The sequence below is a fragment of the Sardina pilchardus genome, chromosome 20, assembly GCF_963854185.1.
Source record: "Sardina pilchardus chromosome 20, fSarPil1.1, whole genome shotgun sequence".
Taxonomy (NCBI): Eukaryota; Metazoa; Chordata; class Actinopteri; order Clupeiformes; family Clupeidae; genus Sardina; species Sardina pilchardus.
In genome coordinates this window covers 11,434,971-11,451,106 of record NC_085013.1, presented here as the reverse complement: position 1 = coordinate 11,451,106, position 16,136 = coordinate 11,434,971, and the positions used below count along the sequence as shown (strand labels likewise).

General features: G+C 42.6%; 3 protein-coding genes across 4 annotated transcripts in view; 1 reads left to right on the top strand and 2 right to left on the bottom strand.

Moving 5' to 3' along the window:
* LOC134067992 (fibronectin type III domain-containing protein 5-like) overlaps nucleotides 1-3,445 on the top strand; it is a 47,190-nt gene extending 43,745 nt beyond the window's left edge. Inside the window, exon 7 of the mRNA XM_062523485.1 lies at nucleotides 689-3,445. Coding sequence (XP_062379469.1) covers nucleotides 689-751 — 63 coding nt within the window. The 3' untranslated portion in view covers nucleotides 752-3,445. The remainder of the gene's footprint in view (nucleotides 1-688) is intronic.
* A 2,410-nt stretch (nucleotides 3,446-5,855) lies between these two features.
* On the bottom strand, nucleotides 5,856-12,600 carry LOC134067692 (S100P-binding protein-like). Of its 2 annotated transcripts, none has more exons than XM_062523092.1 (8): nucleotides 12,465-12,600; nucleotides 11,581-11,649; nucleotides 11,113-11,160; nucleotides 10,659-11,028; nucleotides 8,111-8,220; nucleotides 7,925-8,019; nucleotides 7,644-7,728; nucleotides 5,856-6,145 (listed from the first exon to the last, which is right to left on the bottom strand). In XM_062523092.1, the coding sequence occupies exons 2-8, from the start codon at nucleotides 11,631-11,633 to the stop codon at nucleotides 6,058-6,060; spliced, it is 849 nt and encodes a 282-aa protein (XP_062379076.1). In that variant the 5' UTR covers nucleotides 11,634-11,649; nucleotides 12,465-12,600; the 3' UTR covers nucleotides 5,856-6,057. The 2 variants fall into 2 exon arrangements, with proteins under 2 accessions (XP_062379076.1, XP_062379077.1); XM_062523093.1 differs by having other exon boundaries at nucleotides 11,581-11,703; nucleotides 12,465-12,576.
* Nucleotides 12,601-13,274: 674 nt separating this feature from the next.
* ldlrap1b (low density lipoprotein receptor adaptor protein 1b) overlaps nucleotides 13,275-16,136 on the bottom strand; it is a 39,219-nt gene continuing 36,357 nt past the window's right edge. Inside the window, exon 9 of the mRNA XM_062523828.1 lies at nucleotides 13,275-15,092. Within this exon, the coding sequence (XP_062379812.1) occupies nucleotides 14,963-15,092 (130 nt within the window). The 3' untranslated portion in view covers nucleotides 13,275-14,962. The remainder of the gene's footprint in view (nucleotides 15,093-16,136) is intronic.

Here is a 16,136-nt window from a genome sequence, read left to right as displayed (position 1 = left end):
ACTACCCTCCAAGGCCCCCGATGACACTGGGCAGGTGAATTGTCCCGATGATCGACTCCACTTAGCCTCACGCAAACGCCCTGCTCCTGCTTCCCAATGGCTCATGCAAAACACCCCCCACCTCATGACATCACCAGATCCATGAGGCCATTCCTCCGTTATTGTATGCAAATGACCTTGGGGGAATCATCCAATCAATGAGGAACACAGGCATCCTATTATATATAGTACAATACACCTCATGATTTAAAATTATTGGTTTGATTTTGGCCTTCACTACCCTCTACCAGAGGAGTACACACATTTCTTTTAAAAAGCATGAATTGGCAACAGAATTAAATTCCTTCAAGCCAAACCCAGTGATAGGGTGAATGTTTAAGTTCCATTGTCTCCAATACAGTATCGAGTTGATTACATGTACAGCAAATACTGACGTTTCTTCATTAACGTTTTTTCAATGTAAATGCTGAAAAACCCATTGAGTACCCATGATTCATGTACTCTGTGGTTCTGTGTCCCATACTGTCCGTCTCTGACATTCATCTTTTTCACTCTGTCTGGTCCTCCACCATTCCTGCTGCTAAACTCATACACATTTCACAGAAACCTAAATCAGTGTGCTGATGAGACAACCCTCATGTCCCTTCTCTCGTTCATGAATGTCTGTGCCGTTCCTTCCTTTTCCCAGTTCCCCAACAACAACAACTGCAACAACAAGAGGACGCCATCTGTGCACATCATCGAGGTGTGACGCTCCCCGTCCCCTAACTGAAGGACTTCAAAGGAGTCTCCCCAACTTGGACCGTATGGCTCTCCTCCCTGCACAGACCCGGCTCCTGATGTGCCAGGCACTCTGGGAGCTGGCTCTGCCCTCGCTCCTGTCAGCTGGGCCTGGGGTTTGAACGGGAGCCAAGGACCGCTCCTCAGGGACTGGCCGCAATGGGCCAGCGGCAAGCGGAGAGGGGAGACAATGGTGGGTGGGGCAGACGCCCAAGGGACCCTCTCTCTCTCTCTCTCTCGGCTGCAGAAGCGAGGAGATAAGGCCCCCATCTCGTGATGAACATGTCCGCAGAGCGGGAGATAACCGGGGCGACAGAGACGCTTTTCTTTCCCGGCTCCTTATCGATGTGCACCCAGCCCCTTCTTGAGCCGCGGGTGAGGAGAGGAGACGACGTGGGGACACCAGATGGCCACCGGGCCCTTTTCTTCTCCCCCCTCCGCCCTCTTCTCTCCTCCACGCCCCCGGCTCTTTGGTTCTTCTGTAAAGATTTCTTACCGCTGTGCATCTTAACTGTTTCAGTGCAGGTTTATCTCTCAAACACACCACCACACATTTGAAAAACTGAGCATGTTTCAACGACACTTCATCTTCCGAAAACACAAAGCCGCAAACCAGCATTTTTCAAACTCGACAGCAGCTCCCGAACATGTTTGCGTCTCTGGTTCCCTTGTGCTCGGAGTTCTGTCCTCAGCCATTTGGCATTTACTCGTTCCCCTGTTGTTGGCGACTGCACAGCACTGGCTGTGTATTCTAATTTAGAGGCCCCTTAGCCTCCATGTATCATCACTGTTTTGAGGTCGATAAATTGATAGAGGAGAGAGAGGGAGAGAGAGAGAGAAAAGAGGGAGAGAGAGAGATAGTCAGATCTCTAGAGGAAATCGGCCAAGCATCTGGACCAGGGCCAGGCATGCTGGAGCATCTGCACCAGTCTTAGAGATTGGTAGGACTTTAGGGAGCCATCTGTGGCCAATCGCTCTCCTTTCCTCTCTCCCGCCTGCCTCGCAGGATAGACGACCATTCCCTAAAGAGCGAGGGGCTAAATTTGGAACGGTTGATACTGTAGTTACCTGCTGAGGACCCAGGCTGGATCAAAGCATGCCTCGGTGAAAACTCTCACGGTCGCTCCTTATCTGACTGATTGGGTGTTATGGTCTTTGGTTTGTATTAATAACGACCTCTGAACATTAATTACATCAAACTGTTGAACTCGACAGGTAATGAGCGGCTTTTTATTCAGGATGAAATTACATTAGTCATAATTTATACATCTTTGATGTACATTACTTTAATCATAGACACATTATACTGGATTGATATTTGTGTGAGTCATGTTTAATGAAAACATTTCTTGTTTATTTTCTTTCTTTGATTAATACTTTGATGTTTGTGGGTATTTGGAAAGCCTCTTTCTCTTGAACTTCAAAAGAGACACTTCACACAAGTAGAGGACACATTTCCAAATGTTCCAGACATCTCTGATAAATCAGTTAATGTTTGCCAGGAAGAAACATTTAAAGGCAACTTCAATGTGCCACCACAGCATGAACAAAGAATGTATAATACATATTAAGATGTTATTTGATGATAAAAATAACCTTGTTTTTAGAAACACAGCTATCATTGAATCAAACAAATATCTTCTGTCTTTTGGATCTAAAAGGGAAACTGACCCCGTCTCCTTGAAAGGGCTCAAAAAATCTCACGTTAGCAATAATTATCAGGGCAGTCTAGAGTGTAGTCAAAGTCCCAAAATGTAAACCACTTGAAAAGTTTGATGGTTAAACGGGAGTGCATTGCCCTCCATAATATGGTTGTGTTAGTAGTTTGAGGTTTTTAAACAATAATATATTCCACACAATGGAGGGTTATTGTGAGCATTTTAAACAGTGTTTGGTTGTTTCTAAACGACTTCCAACAAGGAAGGGCTTCTGTTAAGTAAAAGAAAAAAGAACATTTTGTAATAAAAAAAAAAAACAAGCGAAGAATGATGTTAAAACATCATTAAGGACTGTGCTTAGTCTACACTAACCTGTGGACTGTTTAAGGAGAATGTATAGACAGGATGAACCCTGAGAATTCTTTCCACTTTCTTTTGGAAATGGACAGAGTCCCATTTGTTTTTTATAAATGCAAATGCAGATCTTGTGTTGCTTGCTGATATAAGTCATTTACTAGAGCTGGTCCTGATTCTGTGATTTGATCTTGAACTGATGTGCTGGAATTTCTTGGGATGTGTTTTAAGTTGGCTCAGCTGACAGGGCGGGATGAACGGACATCGGAGTGGAACTCATAATGTAAGTTATCACTGACCTTCTGTATGTCCTCATTTCCTCCTCAGCACAAGGAATAGATTGAAGGCGGGAGAGGTCACTGAGTTTAGGAACTGTTTTGAAAGAAAAGAGTGAAAGGCATATAATGTCAGGTTTTAATGCAGCGCATTTACAAGGCTTTACAGACAGTGGTTACTGTTGTGTTTTTTTTTTAAGTAGAGAAGACTGCTGACGTATCGTATGTACTGTAGGTAATATGACTGTTTATAAAGCATACTATCTGCCCATGAGTCTTGTATGTATAACATCCATTTGATTATCCGCTTACGATCATATATTTATCAATCTGATGCAATTTATAAAGCTTGCTCCTTATTAGAAAATAAAGACAAAATGTCAAATAATGTCTGGCAGTGATTACCTGTTCTCTTTTCCCTCTGGCTATGATCAAAGGAAACACTTCACTAACATCAACAACACATTGCATTTATATTATACATTTCCAAGCACCCATAGTGCTTTACAGTGAAGGGAGAACCACCACTCACCACCACCAATGTGTAGCACCCACCTGGGTGATGCACGGCAGCCATTATGTGCCAGTATCCTCATCACACACACCGGCTTGGGAGCCCATAGGCCTGGCACACACATGGCCCCTCCAGTAGCACTACAACCGTAATGAAATTAATACAGATCGTAAAATATTGAGACAGTAATGTAACTACATTTCCACATACCCAGAATATGCCTTTATCACCCACCTTTCATCAAGGACCAAAATAGCACTTCTCTCTAGAATTCAGTCAACATGTCAACATGATTTGACAAAAATAATTATCATAGAGAGATTACATAAGCATAAGTATTATATTACTGTTCATATTCTCACATACAAGATAGCAGTGCAGTGAAATCCAGTGTTGCATTGGAGGTGTTTTGTATTTTTTTGCAGCTGCTGGTGTATCGTTATAGCCAGCACAAGCTTGCCCTCTAGTGGCTCCAAAGAGAATTGGCACAATTGTTGGCACAAGCGTCATGGCTTTGGTACCACAGAGAGGCAAACAAGCAGAAATAGACAGGCTACTCACAATCTCCATTACAATGACCTTCACTTTACACGTCCCAGAGAAAGTGACCACATCTCTGTTGATCTCCTGCAATAGACTGTACAGTATGTGAACAGTGCCACCTCGATGCCCATGTGACTGTTGATTCTCATTCAGTGAGTTAACTGCTTGATAATGCTTGATTATGTGGTAATGCCCACATAGCATTTGCCCTGTATGCTTGACAAGCCATCCGTCATGTGAAACCTTTTCGACTGCCGGTCTCTAGAAACCCGTTGGCAGTCATGGAATAAAGGTGAGGCTTTAATCCAAGACATTATTTACAATAAGAATTCATTTGCCACCTTCTGGCAGTTCTTGGATATAGTTGAACATAAAATAATTTGGTCTCCGCGCAAGTGCAGCTTTGTGCAAGACTCACTCTAACCTGCTATCAGTCTGTCTTTAACTGACAAAACTTTGAATCTGGACGCCTGCTCTCAGGAGGTGCTGTTTATAGGTGATGGAAGTGCTCAGAAGGAAATGGGTGTTATTTCACAGTTGCTGTGTTTTGTGAGTTGTGTATGCATATGATAAAATCAACCATATTCGGACGAAACTAGGTGGGTTGAGGCAGATGATTACTCAAATCAATATGAAATGAGGGTTTGCGAATAAGTACGTTTCTGTGGGGTGTTATGCAGGCAGTCCCATTTTGCACACAGCTGCAAATGCATCTTTTAAACCTCACATAAATATTTTAAATATTTTTTTAAGAATCCCAAAGACTTCAGTGAGAGTTGCTCACTGGTTCCAGGCTATAAACAGAGTGGCATAAAAAGACCCCTCATCTCGGTTTTCGTCAAATATATCAGAATATTTTGTTGCATCTACTGTATACTGTGGACTGCCTACCTTTTCAGTGGCACAGTCTAGGGAGGAAGAGCTCCATTTATTCTGAATGCTGCTTGGAGCCCCTATTAAGAATACTCCTCATCTATTGCTATTACTCGGCTACTGGCCGAGCTCCTTGTTTGCTTTCACTTCCGTGACAAATGAACAGATGTTGTCCATGTCCACAATTATCTTTGGAAATTGGTTTGCCGATGTCAGATCCAGAAGATCAAGCTATTGCATACAGTGATTAATGAGTGACAGGTCACCATCTATCATCCGTCAAACAGTAGGACGTAAGCCTGCAATATTATTCTATAATTTTTTTGAACTGGTGATTAGACTGCATGAGGTTTTGTCCTACCAGACTGTTATGGGATAAATGATATGCATGAATGTGCCCTTGTCAATAATCTCAATGAGTTGTGTATTGGCTACTTAGCTTCTGTCAGCATCCACAACCTGGGCCGGATTTCAAGTATGTGGTTTAGTGACAAACCTGGTTAAGTTAACTCAGAGTAAGTGGTAAACCCCTTAATAAAAGAGCTGTTGGACTTTATTCTCCCGACACAACTATGCCGTAGGGCTCTAGTCGTAGAGGGTTTACCACTTAATCTGGAGTTAACTTACCCAGGTTTGTTACTAAATCACGTACTTGGAATACACCCACCAACTGTAATCTTGAGTTGTCTGTATCTCATTAGATGTGTTTGCAGCAGTGTGTGTTTGACTTGGACGAGAAAAAAACCTCCCTTCTAGCCCCCCGTAACTCAGTAAGGCTGAGAATGACCCTGACACCTGCAACAACAAAAAAAAACTGGAGAGTGTTACGATTCCAATGATATCAAGCACACCCAAGTGTAAAAGTATATGGGAGCTTTTAATTTGGGCTTGCAGTTTAGGAATTTTAGCCATCCCATTAACAGGTTACAACAGTAATATAAACACAACACACACAAATTCACACTGTGTTTGAAAACACACACAAAAACACACACAATAAGTGCAAACACAAAATGAAAAACAACAATATTTACAAATATACCTATATACAAATATACAGTCAGCGGGCAAACCGTGGCTCCGACCCTCCATTTTTTATGATCCAGTCGTCCAGGGACATAAGACCTTTGCCACTTGCGGTATAATTCCTGAGGTGAAGGAAAAAAAACAAAATCAAAATCCAGATGAGTGGGGAAGACTAACAGCTCTTACAACCTTGGTAGGTGGAATCCGTGGAAACAACAATTTCAGTGTAAAAACTATTTTCATTTCAGTGTAGCCACAGGGAGCATATTCTTTTACAGATATACTTGTAATCGTGCAAGTAATCAATTTATTGTGGTGCGCCAGTGTGACGTAGCATAACACCCCATCAATGGCTGACTACTTACAGTACCCTCCAGAATTATTGGCACCCTTGGTAAAAGTTGACTAAAAATAGGTATAAAAATAATCTTTAGGTGATTTATTGTACTCCCACAATGAAAACAATGTGGAAAAATATACCCTGCAAGGGAAGCTAATTTATTCTGAGAAAAAGGAAAAGGCTGTCCTGTATAAAGGAACGTTGTGCTGTGTTTAAGGCAGTCAAAAGTCCGAGGCACACCGATATAGTGAAAAAAGTTAAAAATCCTTTATTGCATTGGATAAGCCTACGCGTTTCGACTCTACTGAGTATTGCCCTGAGGAAGACTCAGTAGAGTCGAAATGCGTAGGCTTATCCTATGACTCCGAAGCTGTTCAGTTATGGTAAATTAAGATAGAAAAACCTGCATAGTTCCCCTTTAAAGCTGGGCATACACTGTGCGATTTTTGGCCCATTTTGCCACGATTTTTGAGTCGTGCGACTATTTTGGGGATCGGGCCGAATTTTGGCTCAGTCGTGCGTCTCGCATCGTGTAGTATACGTGGGGTAACGAGAAGCGATTACCACCTCACGACCACCTCCCGATCGATCGGGAGAATATCAAACTTGTTTGAAATCCTGGTCGCCCCTCGTGACTCGTGAGTCTATCGCACTGCTGAAGCATTGTTTGAGCCGATTTACCTCAACCTGTCACACTACACATGTGCGAACACAGATACGGACAACAAAACAAACGGTGTTGCCATAGTCTGCTTATTTTAAGTGACTTGGGGCTTGATTTTGTGTGAAGTTGCTAGTTGCACGCAGCGCCTACACGTATAGCCTACTTACACAGGGGGCATTTTGAACAGCTGCGTCGACTCTCACTGTAGGCTCCTCTATGACCACCCCAGAAATGTAAAAGGGGTTCGGGAAGGGGATGCTATAGCCTTTTGGGGTTGTATGTTTATTATGGCTTATTTTCAGAGACCTGCTGCGTATTTCTCCTCACGTGACCTGGCAACACTGAAAGCAATTAGACAACACGGAGCCGCATGGCAGCACAGCTGATAAAGTTCCAGATAAAAGAGTCCGACGAGTTGCGATATGGACGTACAGTGTGAGCAGTCAAATCGCATCCGACCATCGGATCGTGTAGTGTGAGAACAGGAATCGTGAGCTGCCCCTGCGAATTCACTCGTACAGTATGAGCAGCAGCAGAATACCGCGATTGAAAAAATCGCACAGTGTATGTCCAGCTTAACTGAGGTTGATGCCCATCAGAAAGAAGAGGTGTTTACCGCGTGGTAAGGTCGGACGGGTGTTGCCACGGGTGCTGTTCGTTGGCAACTGTGTTCATGAGGTCTAGGAGTTCATTGATCACACCTGCCAGATTAAACAGCTGGATTAAAACCCTATGTGTGCACAGTGCATGGTTTGTGATTACAACATCAACATCAAAACATCATCCATCCATCCATCCATCTGTCTCAGAATTAGACAGATTTCCCAACTCTGATCTGCCTTTATGACTTTACATTCCATGGCCAACACACATACTGTGTAAACACATTCTGTATACCTCCTTTGGGCTTCTCCTTCATGTGTCTGCTGACAGCCTCCACATAAACAGCTTTTTGTTGCTGCCACTCCTCAGGACGGTCAAACACCCGTGGCCTGAAAGGGGATCACACACACACACACAGTTGGCACAGCGATTTGGGGTTTATTTGAACTCATGATCTGAATGCTCTTTCTCTGTCCGCACCTCTTGCTTGCTGATGGGGTCACTCTACGGCCTGGTTTGAAAGTGGGCAAGGCTTCGCAAGACGAATCCTTCACGTCGGCAGACCCTGGCAGCACCACCTTGGATTTGACCTGATCACAAATTTATGTGTGGGATTTACATGAAAGCATGTCTGCAATTTAGCCAAATTCCTGTTTTCTGTTTAATGCACACACAAGAGCTATATATCTAAACATACATCACAATCTCAATAGTCACTGAAAGTTGATGATGTGGCAAAGACGGACCAAAGGCTGGGCGATCTCAAAATTTCTCAAAAATCTCTAATATTTTCACACCAAACCTGATTTACAATTTCCCTGTTTAAAAACAAACTATAAATGGCATACTATATACAAAAGAAATTGTCCAAAAACAAGTTTAGACTTTTTGTTTTGATTTTCCCTATTTGATTTGATATAAATTTCCCCTTGGGGCGACAGTTACAATACTACAGGACTACAGTTAGGCTCACACCCTCCCACATCTAAAGACAGTCACAGATTTAGACTACACAGACTATGAATTTGCAATGACTAGGAATCGTGGTCACTATACAACAAGACTGTAACTAGATTCCTTAAATCATTTTCCATCATGCACCAGATATCAACGGGTTCTCAATGAGGTCAAAGTATGGTGCTTCTGATGCATTGTTACATGCGCGACATCCCCAACCTGCAGTGTTATGTTTGCATCAAATTAGATCACGTAGTATGCACAGGTGAAGTGTTTAAATCCAAAGAAGTATTTTCGGACAGGTGAGGAGTTGTTCCCTCATATGGAATACTAATAATTTCGAAAAAAAACGGAATGACAAATAATCGTATAGGCTATGCTACAGCTGTAACCACTTTCCTCCTTCCTGTTTGGTGTTGGAGAGCGCACTATTGTTTTTCATAAATTACCCACACCACTATTTGAGACAAGACTAAAAGACTTGCAATAATATCAAACACATTTGATATGCCATAATGTCAAGGCCGTAAAAAAGACTGACTCAGCGGGCCATTGCAGCGGGGCATTGCTTGTTCTGGATCTGACGCCACAAAAGCGAACCGATTTTCAAACAACTAATGACACTGTGCCTCTCCTGGGAGCAAACCTTTTCCTGTTCGCTGGCATGTTGCTTGCGTGTGAGAACTAGGGAAGCGATGTACCCGCTCTGAACTACAGGTACTCAAGGGGGAGCGTGCCGGTTGTGGAAGTTGAAGAAGAAAATCGATTTTCAATCAAATAAATCGACCTGAACATCAAATTCGAATTAACCTATAAAATTGATTAATTCATATTCATATTCATATTCATATCGATTAAGCCAGTGGTTCCCAAACTTTTAACAGGCATGTACCCCCTGAGACATTATAGATCTTCCCGAGTACCCCCACACCACCAATTGTTAACAACACGTTTTTTAATTATTAATAATATTCATTCATATCAATTTTGTCACAGACAGATCTCACACACATTAGGCCTACAACACATGTCCAAGATCTCATCAAAGCTATTGTTAACTTTTCACATACTGATAACAAATTTTGCTTTTCATATATCAACATTTTATATTTTCTTAACTTCTCTGCTGTAAAGTAATAATTAAAAAGGAAGCACATTAACAATAGTTAAACTAAATTGGAGTTAACCACACAGAATAGGCCCACCTCTCCACCCACGTCACCAATCAATGTGAGGGATGTGCCTGAATGTTCTTGCATAATGCAGCGATGTTAGGCCGAATTGGGGACAGTTTCAGTCTTCGATAATTTTCAACAAACAGTCTGTACTCTTAAGGCAGACCAACGCTGAGAATCCAGCCTCGCATAATAAATACGTTGTAGCAAATGGCATCAACGTCTTAATAGCTCGGTTTGCCTGGACCGGATAGGCTACTCTGCCCGCAAACTAACCCAGACATCTGTCACTGTCTTCTGACCGAACTCTGATAGTTTTAGTTTGCTATGATAGTGTCTTGACCTGAAAAGCTTGTGCCGACAGCAGGTGACAGCAGCTCCTTCGATGTTTCTGTTGTTGCTGTGTGAACCCGTTGCGTTTCAGCCATTTTTCCATCGATTGCAATTTTCTTTGTCAAATAGGCTAGTCGTAGTTTACATGCGACAAATAGCATCATATATTATGACGCCGAGCTGTAATCAGCGCTGCAACAGGCTGCTGTAAAGCTCTACGTTACCATCTCTGTCTCCACTCTCCAATATTTAGTTAATGCGGAGAAAATAAGTTTTTAATGTGCAGTGCAAATGCGGAAGTTAAGTTACCTCCGTGGGATATAAAAAACGTTTGGAAAGGCATATGATTTTGATATTTTTTCACGTACCCCCTGAAATCGGTCCACGTACCCCAGGGGGTACGTGTACCCTAGTTTGACAACCACTGGATTAAGCCATAGATGGACCTAATGGGAAGCCCAATACTGAGGCAAAATGTAACTACGTTTGGCTCCTGCATTTTGCATGGGGTTGTTTTACATCACACACACACACACACACACACACACACACAGGCCCAATACCTGCACGTCCAGCAGGGTGCTCTCCCACAGGCCATCACCCTTGCAGAGGCCAGAGGCGTCCTTCGTGACTGACAGCACAGCATCCGCCCCTGCTGTCAGGTCAAGTGTCTGCCTCTGGCCCTGGCAGAGGCCAAAGTAGTCCTTAGTGGCTGACAGCACAGAATCCGCCCCTGCTGTCAGGTCAGGTGTCTGCCTCTGGCTCTTAAGGGGTGTAGACATGATGGGGGTGAGGGGAAACTCCTGGGTGAAGGATCTAGTCTCGTAGCCTTCATCCTGAGCTAGGAAACTGCAATGGATGGGGCTGAGCCGGCCAATCTCGACCACAGGAATATCATATATCGGCTCGGGGGATCCACTAATCTTGTCAAGTCTAACAAAAGACAGCAAGAAACAGCAAGTCATAGACCAACCATTGAGAAGGGGACACAAAGGAGGGAAGAAATGTCTTTCTTACACTGCCTGGCCATCTTTCGGATCGGAGGATCGGCTCATCATGTCAATTCTAACAATAGAGAGCAAAAAGCAGCAAGTCATAGACCAGCCATTGAGAAGAGGATGCAAAGTAGGGAAGAAATGTCTTTCCTACGCTGACTGGGCCAAAAAAAGCATATACGTAAGAGCCTCCCTGTGGGATAGTGTTATGATCTGGGGTTGCTGCAGCTGGTCAGGTCTAGGTGGTTCAGCAAAATAATGTGCCCAAAGAATTAAGTCAGCTAGACTATATGAATATTCATTTAAAAATATATATATTATTGAATAACTATTTTTTAGTTATTTAATCAATGGATTTTTTTCTTCGCTGATGGCACAGACATATTCCAAGAGGACAATGCCAGGATTCCTTGGGCTCAAATTGTGAAAGAGTGCTTCAGGGAGATGAGACCTCATTTATTTTCACACATGTACACTACAGAGTCCATACCTTTGGAATGTGCTGGAGAAGACTGCGCAGTGGTCCGAATCTCCCGCCATCATACAAATCTTGGCAACGCTGGACGACGTAAATAAATGTTATGACGATGCCACAGCAACTGTCTGTAATCAGCTAAAGGCGGTCAAACGAAATGAGTGCCTGACCTTTTTTTTGAACAGGCAGTGTATTATACTGCGTCAACTTGCTTTAGACTGACATAAAATACTTGGTACAATGAATGAACCAGGGTAATGTTAATGGGAATGTACCACTATGGTGATTAACTAATTTGACATGATCTTGGTCAGCATCCTTGTCTCCCTCCCTGGATGAGGATACGCTTACTTCACCATGATATCCTAATGTTATCCTCATCCTCGCCGATTCTCACCTCACTGTATCATCAAATTCTCACCTCACCATCATCAAATTGTGTACATACTTTATATAAAGTATAAAGTTAGGACATATTCATGCAATGATCTTCATCTAGCAATCGTACTATTTTTAACACCACACCGCTAGCTAAGGTTAGCAAACAGGTGAGTCATTAAGGCTGACCAGAGCAAGCATTTTAAAAATAGTATCTTAGCATGACAACCACTGCATTAGGATCACGTATAAATGCACATTAAACTAGCTGTTCAGTGTAAAAATAATACCATATGAACCTGACACTGCCAACTGTTAAGAAAACGGCTAAGAAGCTACATTAAAATGAAAGACGCATGCCGAGCTAGCTAGCTGCCTAGCTAGCCATAAACTAGCAACGATTCATTGCATGTCAACTTCACTTAGGTAGGTTTAATTCAAATGACATGTTTCGCTTTTAATTATTACCATTTACGTCCCCACCTTTTCAAATAAGTCACACGCGTTACATGAGTACTTACCACTTTTGCACTGCAATCAAGCACTTTTTTCCGCGTTTTCTCCCGTCTTAACTTTTTGATATCCACCTAACGTTAACCACGCCCCTGCTAATGATGGGGTCAGGGAAAGCAGAGAATTTTGGTCAGCTGCTACAAACGTGGGTGGGTAAAAAGGTTAGCGATATGCATGGCCATTGCTGACATTTTGTCTTTATAGTTTGTGGTATAACTACATAGTGGTGAGAATCTTAATGTAATCTAGACGTCGTGTCCGTATTGCATGCAACTGTTGTTATCTTAGCTTTAGTGTCAGTGGACAAACGAGGATAATTACCAACTTGTCACAGTCTTCTATATGGAAACAGGCTGTGCTTGTTGGGAAGGTTGCAGGATTATGGAAATATGATTCTTTCCATATCGCTGAGGAAAATGCTCCTTGATCCTACTGGCATTGACATATATGGTGTAATATTTGATCCACACCTGGTAGGCCAACAGTAATACTTTACTGCAAAGCAGTGGTCCAAGGTTTTTTTTTTCTTTTGAGACACAGAGAAGAACTTCAACTTGCTAAATCGCCTAGCTGAAGTTCAAATGCATGATTTCGTCATTCTGTATTTTGCCAGACGTAATATTTTTTCTTATGCCCATACAATGACGGGCCTTTTGCATGAAATCTGCTGTACTTGGCTAAGTGTATTCCCTTGGACACCTTCAAAAAACCAACATTGTACATTCCAAATCACTCCAAAAGCCTATAGGACCTGGATGACTGGTTCCAAGGTTTCTTCACACATACAGCAAACCACACAATAAAATAGATGTTGTACATTAGTTTGATATCACAGTTTATTAAATTCAGAGGGTGTAGCATGTTATGGTCAGAAATGTAATATATTTTAATGACTACCAAAAAATTGTAACAAAAATGTCTAAAGACTAACACTGACATCTTGTGTTTGAATGTAAACTTCTTTCCTCAACTTTGCAAAAACAATGACAAGAAATTAAGGAGGAAGAGAGCTGATTCACTTCATGTGGTTGATTGTGATTTCTGTACACGCGAGAGGTCTGGTAGCACAACCAACACTCCCTCCACAAGTCAAGGACCCGACAATAAGCCATTTCAGACAAGAAACCTTCCACATTAATGAATCGGTTCATCTTCTGAAGATACACTCCTGTCCAATATCCTGTCTGCTTGGTAACAATGAAAAACAAAATATGCTGTTGTCATCAGTAAATTGATGAGTAATAGTGAAAGCAAATGAGAAATTAGTAATTTCTGATTAGTGAAACCTTAGGAGTGTGCGAACGATGAGACTGAGGGAAACTACAATGAACTCAATTCACTCTATAAAAGGTCTGAGGGGTAAAGGGAGTGCAAAAATATTCATTGTAGAAAAAATAAGGTTATCCTCTATAGTAAAAACTATAGCCATATTATGTTTACTGACCCTCATCTGATGATGCAGCAAGCCATACCTGGCACTGACCATAGGTCTAATAAGTCAGTTAGTTTTTTAAGCTAAGATCAAAATGACTTATTTATCTTTTGGCATTTGTGACTGCTACTATGAGGCCACCCTAGAGTTGACAAATGCAAAATGCTGTGTGAATGCAAACCCTCAGCCCAACAGACAAGCGCACACATACACACTCACTCACTCTCTCTCACTCTCACACACACACACACACACACACACACACACACACACACACACACACACACACACACACACACACATACATACATACATACATACATACATTACATACATACACACACACACACACACTCACTCACACACACTCACACACAGTCTCCACATCTTGAAGGATGTATTGACTTGGACCTGCATTTTCAGAGTTGCAGCAACTACTTGAATCTCTCAAAACCACCTCAACCAATCACTCCGCATAACTGATAAATTATAATACATTTACAGGACAAGAAATCCGACAAGTTTTCACATAGATCTCCGTTTCTCTGTACTGTTGTACTGTTGACATGAAAAAAAATAAAATAAACAATCAATTTTACCTAGCTTTTTTTCCTACCGACTGTACTGCGTGACCTTGAGAAGTGGAGATCTATGTGAAAACTCGCCAAATTTGTCCTTTAAGCCATGTCTTTATATATATATCGTTTACACAAATACATCAGGACATACAAACATAAACCATTGGATTCAAATAAAACAAATTCAAAAATAAAACAGGAAAGTAACTTTGTATGTAACAAAGGACTGGGGCAACATTTTGAAAACAAAATGTAATTGGTGAAGAAAGATAGAGGAAAAAGGAAAGTAAAAATAAAAAAGTAAATAAACATCAGTTATATTGCTTTGCTTTGGTTCGAGTTCCAGAGATGACCAGTCGTTCATGTCGCACCACACGGGTCGAGATGATTCCAGCCAGAGCATATAGGTGGAGCAAGGCATGTCTTCTCTGTGGTCCAGCAGCGAGCCTCTCCTCTGTACTTTTCCCCTCCGTCATCTCCCTTTTTGTCCAAGACGTCAGAAGCCAAACGCGTCCTCTCCGTCCGCCTGCTCCGTGTTGCTAGGCGACAGGCACTCCTCTGCCTGGAGGTCCTGAGGGCTCACCCCAATGTCCAAGACCTGGGGGTTAGTGCGAGACTCAGCGAGTCTGGAGGAGAGACAAAGGGACTTCTATTACCACTTACATCACAGAGCTCCAGGGGTAAAAATAACACCCTTCAACTAGCAGGGCGAGACAATGGCATGATGTCTGCAGTATTTTACATAACGGACTGTTTTGAACAGAATACAGCATTTTATCTTGAGGTGAATAATGGAATTTGAGACTGAAGTCTTGTGTAACTAATCGAGGTGTATAATGATAACAATTCATATGACCAAAAAATAGACTCACACAGTACCTACTGATGGGACACACACACACACACACACACACACACACACACACACACACACACACACACACACATCAATCTCATCATCTCAATTACCATCATTTCGCTCACTCAGTGATGAGGCAACAGTGGAGAGGAAATGGCTGATGGCATGATGCAAAGGAGGAAAAGATGAAAAGATCAGACATTTGGCCACAAAGCCTGGAGGCTAAAACCCCATGGGGTGAAAGTGATGTGCATGGGGGTGGGGGTGGGGGGGTGATGGGGCTGGTCCTTGACCCAGCTCTGCCATGGTGCAGACGCTGAGAAGAAGACCACCAGCGACACTCACAGGTGTTCCTCTCATGCCTCCTATCCTGGCTCCTCCAAGACCAGCGCCCCGGCAGGACTGCATGCATGAAAACAGTGGGTGAACCTCACAGCAGAACAACAGACGTGTCTCTCGCTAAGTAGGTGAGGAAATATGATGGTCACACCATATTTCAAATCAAAGAGGACTAAGACAAGAGGGGCCAGGAGGAGGAGGAGGAGGAGGAGGAGGAGGAGGCAGGTTTAGAGGGGGCAAAGTCTCCACCACTTTCCAGAATTTTCCCCTGGGATTGAGTGAGTCGAAAGCTGAAGTGGAAGGTTTTATCATCCACCTACAGTACTTGTTAAAGACCAGTTCATTCAATCCCAGGCTGGAAACGCACCTTGAGATGAGACCAGATTCACAGCCAGGACTGGCAGGACAGATAGAGGGAGGATGGGCCTTGGGAATGGACTACACGACAGCACTATTCTACATGACACACAGA